Consider the following 9068-nt stretch of genomic DNA (forward strand, 5'->3'; position numbering starts at 1 on the left):
ACAGCATGGGCTCTAGGCACGCCGGCTTCAGTAGTTGTTGCACACGGGCTCAGTAGTTGTGGTCCATGGGCTTAGTTGCTCCTGGACCAGGGTTTGAACCCATGTCTCCTGCATTGGCAGGCGGATTCTTAACCACTGCACCACCAGGGAAGTCCAAGAATGGAGATTTTAAATGGGCATTGAAAAGAACAAGGAAGTGACCTAATTAGAGACATATTTAGATTGCTGGGCAGTGAGAGGATCCGGTTGGGGCTAGATTTACGATGGGTTCATTTGCCTTGTTGCACACATATTGTCTCCAGCAGGGCTCAGTTAGAGGTGAGGCCACGGGGAAGACAGAGTAGGTTATGGTTTTAATGGATGGATGTCATAAGGAGGCTTAAGAAACCGCTGTAAGGCCAGCAGGTCCGGGGAAGGGCCCAGGGAGCCAGACGGAACCTCGCCAAGGAGGCTGATGCAACCGACCGGTCTTCCCGCTCCCCGAGGGGCGGAACCAACGGCTCTGAGGCTGATGCAACCGACACCTGACATTGCCACAACACCTGAAAGATCACCCAAAAAGGGGGCTGCTTCACACAGCAAGCGCCTCCCCTGCGTCCACCCCGATAAATTTTGTTCGCGCCTGCACCCGGGCGCGACTTCTCTGGCCCCTTTCTCTCGGGCCAGTGAACCTCGTCCGGGGAGCGTTCCCAAATAAAGCTCATTTAAGCTCTCCTCCGTTTTTGGTGCCGTTCCTTACATGTGGTGCCGAAACCCGGGAGGGGTACCCAGCCCCACAAATTACCGCGGGGCCACCCCTCCCGACCGGGGACCTCTGCTCACCCACTCGATCTGGCAGAAGCAGGGTAAGTCCCTCCTTCGTTCCCCTTGACCCCCGGGGGCCCTACCCACCGGACTCCCTGTCCTTAACCGCGGCCGCGTCAGGGACTCCTCCGTCCTCCCTCCGAGCCTCGGGCGATTGTGGAGACGTCCCAACCGCCTGACTGCTCTCGGATCCGCCGTGACCAGAGACTGAGACCAGAGACGTCTCTCTCTTTCTCTATTCACCCGGGGACAGACCGGAGGTCATGGGGAATCCAAACCAGATCCTAAGGCACCCCTGGGGTGTCTCCTGGCCAACTTTACAAAACTCGGCTTTTCTCAAGATCTCCGCCGCGGGCGGCTCGTATTCTATTCCACCGAGGCCTGGCCACGGTACCCTCTAGACAATCAATCTAAATGGCCTCCTGAAGGAACTTTCGATTTCAACATCCTCCGCGATTTAGATAACTACTGCCGCAGGACGGGTGAATGGTCCGAGGTCCCCTACGTCCAGGCCTTCTGGTATTTACGCTCCCGCCCTTCCCTCTGCGTCGATTGTTCAGCTTCCCAGATCCTTCTTGCCAAACAGACATCTCCTACATCCAAGCCCCTAATTTCCTTTGACGATGACCCCTCTCCACTAGCCGACCCACCCGAATCTCTCGCCTCTCCCCGCTCCAGAGCTCCTCTCCAACCCCCACCCTACCCTGGACCGGCCCCTCTCCCTCCCGAGCCCACCCCAACGCCCCCCACCACTCCCCCACTCCCCCCGTCAACCTCCCCCTTGGCCCCCCCCTTCCCCCGCTTCCTCCCCCTCCGCCTCTCTCTCTTTGCCCCTCTCCTTGCCAGTCAGCTCACACGCCCGCTCACACCACCACGACTCCCAGGACCCAGACCTTCTCTGTCCCTTAAGAGAGGTGGCCGGAGCGGAAGGATTAATTAGGGTTCATGTTCCCTTTTCCCTCCAAGATCTCTCTCAAATAGAAAAGCGATTAGGCTCCTTTTCTGCCGACTCTTCCCGCTACATCAAAGAATTTCGCTACCTCTCTCAAGCTTACGCTCTAACCTGGCACGATATCTTTGTGATCCTATCTTCTACTCTGACACCCGACGAGAGGGAAAGAATTCTAACTGCTGCCTGAAACCACGCAGATCAGGTCCACCTCACTGATAACTCTATGCCCGTCGGAGCCACTGCCGTTCCTGGCACCGATCCGGGCTGGAGTCATCAGGACGGCCAAGACGGTCGCCGCAAACGCGATCTAATGATCCAATGCCTCTTGGCTGGTATGCAGGCTGCCTCCCACAAGATTGTCAGCTTCGAAAAGCTAAAAGAGATAACCCAAGAGCCCAATGAAAATCCAGCCGTTTTCCTCAACCGCCTTACAGAGGCCCTAACTCTCTACACCCGCTTGGACCCCGACACCCCCGCAGGCGCAACGGTCTTGGCCACCCTCTTTATCACCCAGTCAGCCCCTGATATCAGAAAAAAACTTAAGCGGGCAGAGGACGGCCCCCAGACTCCCATCCGAGACCTGGTAAAAATGGCCTTTAAAGTCTACAATGCCCGTGAGGATTTGGTAGAGTCCAGCCGACAGGCCCGGATGCACCAAAAGGTGGCCCTCCAGACCCAAGCCCTCGTAGCCGCCCCACGGCCGGCCATCTCCCACGGACAACATCCACGGGACCCGCCGAAGGCAGCCCCGGCGGGGGCCTGCTTCAAGTGCGGAAAAGAGGGGCACTGGGCTCGCCAATGTCCCAATCCCCGGCCTCCTTCCAAGCCCTGCCCTGGCTGCGGGCTAACAGGCCGTTGGAAGAGTGGCTGCCCTACGGCCGGCCCTCCCTCAGCGCCTCCACGCGGAGGGCGGACCGACCCGACGGCTCCACCACTCAAACTCCTGGGATTGGCTGACGACTGACAACACCCGGACTGGAAGACCCCCATCACCCTCGCCGAGCCCAGGGTAACGGTACAGGTAGCGGGTAAGTCCATCTCATTCCTGGTGGACACGGGGGCTACCTATTTGGTCTTGCCTACATATTCCGGGCCAGTTTTTCCTTCCCAGATCTCGGTTATGGGCATCGATGGTAAGCCGCCCTTCCCGCTCCAGACCGGCCCCCTCTCATGTTACATTGAGAGGCTCCCTTCACTCATTCTTTCTTAGTCATACCATCCTGCCCGGTTCCTCTGCTAGGTCGTGATGTTCTCTTCCAATTAGGGGCCTCTCTCCAACTTGCCAGGCTTGATCCTAAGGCCTCCTCCTCTCAACTCCTGCTCCCCCTCCTCAGTCTGCAGCGGAACCCTCTCCCTCCTCTCTTCCTCCTCCCATCTCCCCCAACTGGATAGACCCCCAGGTCTGGGATAGATCAAAACCCATAATAGCGACACACCACCCCACGTCCTAATCCGTCTAAAAGACCCCTCTAAGTTTCCATCCAGGCCCCGAGTCCCCAGCTCTGAGACTCATCTAAGGGGCTTGCAACCTATTATCACCAGACTCTTAGACCAGGGGCTCCTCGTCCCCACGGACTCTCCCTGCAACACCCCCATCCTGCCTGTCCGCAAGGCCTCAGGAGTTACCGCCTGGTCCAGGACCTCCGCTGATCAATGAGGCGATAATTCCCCTCCACCCAGTTGTGCTTCCCGCCAGCTCACTGGACGGTTCTTCCCCAGGGCTTCCGCGACAGCCCCACCTCTTTGGCCAGGCTCTGGCGCGGGACCTCGCTTCCTGCCCTCTCACCCCCAGTATAGTCCTCCAATACGTGGATGACCTCCTCCTCTGTAGCCCATCTCTCAGTCTCTCAAAACAGCACACTGCTGACCTCCTCAATTATCTTGGCTCTCGGGTCTCTCCAGCCCAGGCCCAGCTGTCTATACCCTCAGTAACCTACCTGGGAATCCACCTTACCCCCACAACAAAGAGCCTGACAGCCGAGTGCACCCAGGCCATCCGCGACCTCCAACCTCCAGAGGCAGCTGACCAGCTTCTCTCCTTTCTGGGCCTAACAGGATTTTCCCGACGCTGGATCCCTGACTTCGCTCTTCTTGCTAAGCCCCTATATTTAGCTGCTAAAGAAACCCCCAAGGACCCCTTACCTCTCCCTCCACTGTTCGACGGGCCTTTCTCACCCTCAGAGACACCCTGATATCCTCCCCTCCCCTGTCTCTGCCTAACCCAGACCGTCCTTTCCACCTCTTTGTAGATGAACGGATCGGAATAGCTAGTGGACTCCTTGCCCAACCCGTAGGGCCTTCCTATCGCCCCGTGGCTTACCTCTCCAAACAACCTGACCCAACCATTCGGGGACGGCAACCACGCCTCCGAGCTGACCAAACACTCAAACTGACCCTGGCCCGCCTGCTGACGGTATTCTCCTCCCACCGACTGGCCGACCTCCTCGGCCATAAGGCTCTCTCTCTCGGGCGCCTCCCGCATCCAGGAATTCCACCTGCTGTTCATTGAAAACCCTGCTATCTCCCTCGACCTCTCCCCCCCACCTAAACCCGGCCTCCCTCTTGCCTATCTCTGACACCGGGACCTCCCCTTCTCACTCCTGCCCCCAAGTCGTAGAGGCCCTCAGCCCGCCGAGGGAGGGACTCTTTGATACTCCACTGTTAAACCCGGACCGCACCCTCTTCATAGATGGCAGCTCAATACTCGGCCCCGACGGACACCGCCGGGCGGCCTACGCGATAGTAACCATCTCAACCATTATCGAGGCCAACCGCCTCCCAGAAGGGACAACCTCTCAAAGGGCTGAACTGATCGCACTCACGCGGGCCCTCGACCTCTCTAAGGGCCAAAGGGTCAATGTCTATACAGATTCAAATACGCCTTCCTGATCGCACACAGCCGCTCGGCTCTTTGGAGGGAGCGCGGATTTTTGACCACCAAGGGCTCCCCGGTGGTCAACGCCTCCCTCATCGCAAAACTCCTGGATGCCCTCCAGCTGCCTGAGGAGGTGGCAGTCACCCACTGCAGGGGCCACCAGTCTCCTTCTAACCCAACAGCACACGGTAACTCAAAGGCTGGCTCCGTGGCCCGCGAGCTCGCCAAAGAGGCCCCTCCAGCTCCGATCTTGTTCCTCACCACCTCAATCCGACCCGCATACGACCCCCACGAAGAGACAGCCCTACTATCCAAAGGGGGCCACAGGACCGAAAAAGGATGGATTTTTATGGACAACAAAGTTGCCCTCCCTTCAGCCCAAGTGGCCAGCCTCCTAGCAGACATCCACAAGTCCCTATACATTGGCCCGAGGGCGATGTTCCATTTCCTAGATCCCCTCTTCTACATGCCTGGACTCAGAGATGCCATCTCAAAAACTCACGTGGCTTGCCAGACTTGCGCGTCCGTCTCTCCACAAGGAGGCCTACGGCCCCGAATCCCTGCTCACCAGATGCGCGGACACCAACCTGGCGAGGACTGGCAGACTGACTTCACCCACATGCCCCCCTGTAAACGCTTCCGGTATTTGCTCACTCTCGTTGACACCGTTTCAGGTTGGATCGAGGCCTTCCCAACGGCCCGAGAAACGGCAGACACGGTCGCCACCATCCTTCTCCAACATATCATCCCCCGATTTGGCCTGCCGATCTCCATCCAGTCGGACAACGGACCCGCCTTCGTCTCTCAGGTGGTTCAACAGGTTCCTCCGCAGCCGCATACAAGAAGTCTCTCGGGTGGCGGTGACCACCCACATGCCTTGCTACCCACAGAACCCCCCGCTGCCGCCCTCCCCTAACCTCCGGACCGCTGGCCGCCCGACGCCCTTCCGGCGCCCCCGTACGGCAGGAAGTAGCCAGAGACCAAACGTCGCCCCATTACACCAAAGAAGTCGGGATGTAAGGCCAGCAGGTCCGGGGAAGGGCCCAGGGAGCCAGACGGAACCCCCGCCAAGGAGGCTGATGCAACCGACCGGTCTTCCCGCTCCCCGAGGGGCGGAACCAATGGCTCTGAGGCTGATGCAACTGACACCCAACATAGCCACAACACCCGAAAGATTACCGGGGGCTGCTTCACACAGCAAGCGCCTCCCCTGCGTCCACCCCGATAAATTTTGTTCGCGCCCGCACCCGGGCGCGACTTCTCTGGCCCCTTTCTCTCGGGCCAGTGAACCTCACCTGGGAGCGTTCCCAAATAAAGCTTGTTTAAGCTCTCTTCCGTTTTTGGTGCCATTCCTTACAACTGGTAAGAGAATGAATGAAAAGATGGACTGTACAATCTAAACTGGTTATGGAGGAAGTGAAGACAGGAGACGGTTTAAGGAAAAGTACACAGGCCAGTGGACTAGAGGTCGTGATGAGAACAAACAAGTAAGTTCAATGGCCAAATCAGAAGAGCAGTAATTGTTATCAGAGTCTGGAGGTTGGACTGTTGAGAGTGATGAAAAATAAGAACCAGGGTGTGACCCTGGAAGTAGGGGCTAAAGTGTGGTGAAAATCATTGACATGAGGAGGTCAAGAAACAGAGAGGCCAGACACCCTTCAACACCCCAGTGTGATCAAGGTCTCCTCTTGTACAACCTCCTAAACGTTTCACGTTTTGCTTTCTTATTTAAGTCATCAGTCTACCTGGAAGGGATGTTTATGTGTGAGATTACCATTTGCATTTTCTTCTCTTTGGATAACCAGCTGTCCTTGGGCCATCTGTTGAATAGTTTAGTCCCTAAATATCCCTTGAACTCATTCCTTCCATGCTGTTCCCGGTTCTGCTTTACTCAGTTCTTATCACCTCTGGCCTGATGTGTTGCAGTTCCCACCAGTCCCCTCTCTCCACAGTCCTTATTCTATTAAGTTGCCATCAAATTTATCTTTCTAAAATACAAATATGACCATGTCACTCTCCTGATTAAAGTGCTTCAACAACTTCCTTTTCTTACCTGCAGAATAAAAGCCAAACTCCTAAGCCTGCCATATTTAAGATGTTTCACAATATTTTTCTTTACAATATTTCTTTCCTTATCAAGACATCCTCATTCTATGACATTATCCACATTTGTACTCAAAGGCTACTGTATGAAAAATGTTCAATTCAAATTACATTTTAAATCTTTCATCAGAACTGTTAGAATTATAATTGATAGATTAAAAAAGTTCTAATTTTTTTGATATTTATTTGGCATCTACCATGTATCAGGCACTGTATGATTTTATAAGATTCTTCCAGAGTTTACAATCTAAAGTAGGACAAAAAGCATTAATACAAGTCTGTGAAAAAGGGAAGAATACAAGTATAGCAACAGACATTTGAGTAAACAACTATGAGAGTTCTGATGAGGGAGAAACGGCATTTTGCTTGACAGAAATCAGTGGAGGCTTTGCAGAAAAGTTAGCTGGGTCATGAAAGGTGGATAACAGAGTCAGAGAAGGAGGTGGGAGGGCATTCTAGGTAGAGTAATGGCACCAATCAAGGCAAAAGAAGTGGGGGAGCGTGACCTTGGACTACAGGATGGAACAGGAGAAAGATGAATGGCTCGAAAGGTAAACGGAGGCCAGAGCACAGAAATCCTTCAAGGACAGGTTGAGAGACTGGGCTCGAGTTAGCTGGCATTGGGAGTCAATGAAAGTCTCTACTGAGGGACTGATATAATGAGGTTGGGACACGATGGGGTAGCCTGGAACGCAGAGATTAAGCCTCGAGGACGCACGACAAGCTAGGCATGACACGCTGCTGGCCTGTCTCCGGAGGTGGAAGAGCCACAGAGGATGCAAGAGGAATTTCAAAGCAGAAATTTCGAGCAGTGAGATGACCAAAGCGAGGAGGGAGAAACAGGTCTAGCTCAGCTCCGTTGAGTAAAAAGGCAGAATTTCATGAGAAATTCCTGCATCTGATTAAGTACCATTTATATCTGCATTTGCCACCGTGGGATTTCTCGGCCCTTCTTTTCGGTGACTTAGAAAGCATTTCGTATTTAACATCACTCTCAGAGTCCAACTTTACCTGTTTAGATTAACGGTTTTATTCTCATTTCCCTCCTCCCCCTGCTCCTCCGTGTGTGCAGCTTCTACTGCGTATGGTGGGGTCACCTGACCAGGAGCTCCAGGAAGCCGCAGCTGGCTGTATATCCAACATTCGCAGGTTGGCTCTTGCTACAGAAAAGGCGAGATACCATTGAACGGACATTATAGCTACCAAATGTTACACGACACAGGCCACGTCACTCCCAGGGCCGGGAGGCCTCAACTGGGAAACATTTCACAGCAAATCCTTTACAAACAAATGTCTGAAAACACAGGAATTTAGAAATGCAAAGGATGCTGTTCATCCAAAAACTGTATGGGTGTTTTCGTTCTATTTTAGGGATACGCCGTGTAATGACATGTAAAAGCCAATATATCTGTGATAATTTTCCAGGAATTTGAGAATATATGTGTACAGCTTGTGTGTGTGTGTATCTATATCTATATATACATATATTGGCGATGCTTTTGTTTGTGGTGATTTTAATAAAGATATGACCTTCCCGTTGTGCCTTTTTTAGAGTCATTCATGAATGTCTTTAGAATTCCCTTTCTGTTAAACCAATCTAACTGTCTTGACACTATGGTTTTTTTGTTTGATCGCCTGCAACCCACGGGAGAGCTCTGAGGAGATGTGCTGATTTCACAAACTGTTACGGAAAAGAATTCAGAGTTAAGCAGCTGGGCTGAGAGAGAGAGCATCCCGAGGTCATTCCAAGTTTCTCCGAAAACTATCAAACATCTGAGAAGACAACGTATAACTGGCACTGTACCAGATAATGCAAATCACAAAAACAAGCAATGAGTGAGGTTTTCACTTTTGGATTTCCAAAGTATAAACAATTAGATGTTTTATTTCCCTCACAGGATTCACCAACACTTTTACTGAAAGAATTAGTTTATGCTGATTTAAGGCTAATATTACTTCACAGAAAATTGCTTTGAATTTCTGAACTTGTTTTCAGCACCAACAATACTTTTTAAAAAGTGGCTAGAAAGGATTAATGGCACTTTATCAGGTTATAGAAACATTAGAAGCCACTTAAAAGCATCACATATGTAACCTTGGTGTGCTGCAATGTTTGGGAACTAACCGTCCCCAGTGTCTAAAACTAGCTAGGAAAACAGCTTTGTATGTGTCCACTCAGGAGACCGACCATCTCACTTAATGCTTTAGAGAGCAGGCAAGGTTTTATTGAAAAACATTAAGTACTGGGTACGTTCTTCATAATTTGGAGAAGATCATAAACTTAATTGAATTAAGTGTAAATAATTTGTATGAAATGAAAAGCCTGTACAGGAT

At 52.6% G+C, this 9068-nt stretch overlaps 1 protein-coding gene across 1 annotated transcript in view; it reads left to right on the forward strand.

Moving 5' to 3' along the window:
- ODAD2 (outer dynein arm docking complex subunit 2) overlaps positions 1–8269 on the forward strand; it is a 197453-nt gene extending 189184 nt beyond the window's left edge. Inside the window, exon 21 of the mRNA XM_073801777.1 lies at positions 7807–8269. Within this exon, the coding sequence (XP_073657878.1) occupies positions 7807–7920 (114 nt within the window). The 3' untranslated portion in view covers positions 7921–8269. The remainder of the gene's footprint in view (positions 1–7806) is intronic.
- Positions 8270–9068: the final 799 nt, after the last annotated feature.

This window comes from Tursiops truncatus, chromosome 2, assembly GCF_011762595.2.
Source record: "Tursiops truncatus isolate mTurTru1 chromosome 2, mTurTru1.mat.Y, whole genome shotgun sequence".
In the NCBI taxonomy this organism is placed as follows: domain Eukaryota; kingdom Metazoa; phylum Chordata; class Mammalia; order Artiodactyla; family Delphinidae; genus Tursiops; species Tursiops truncatus.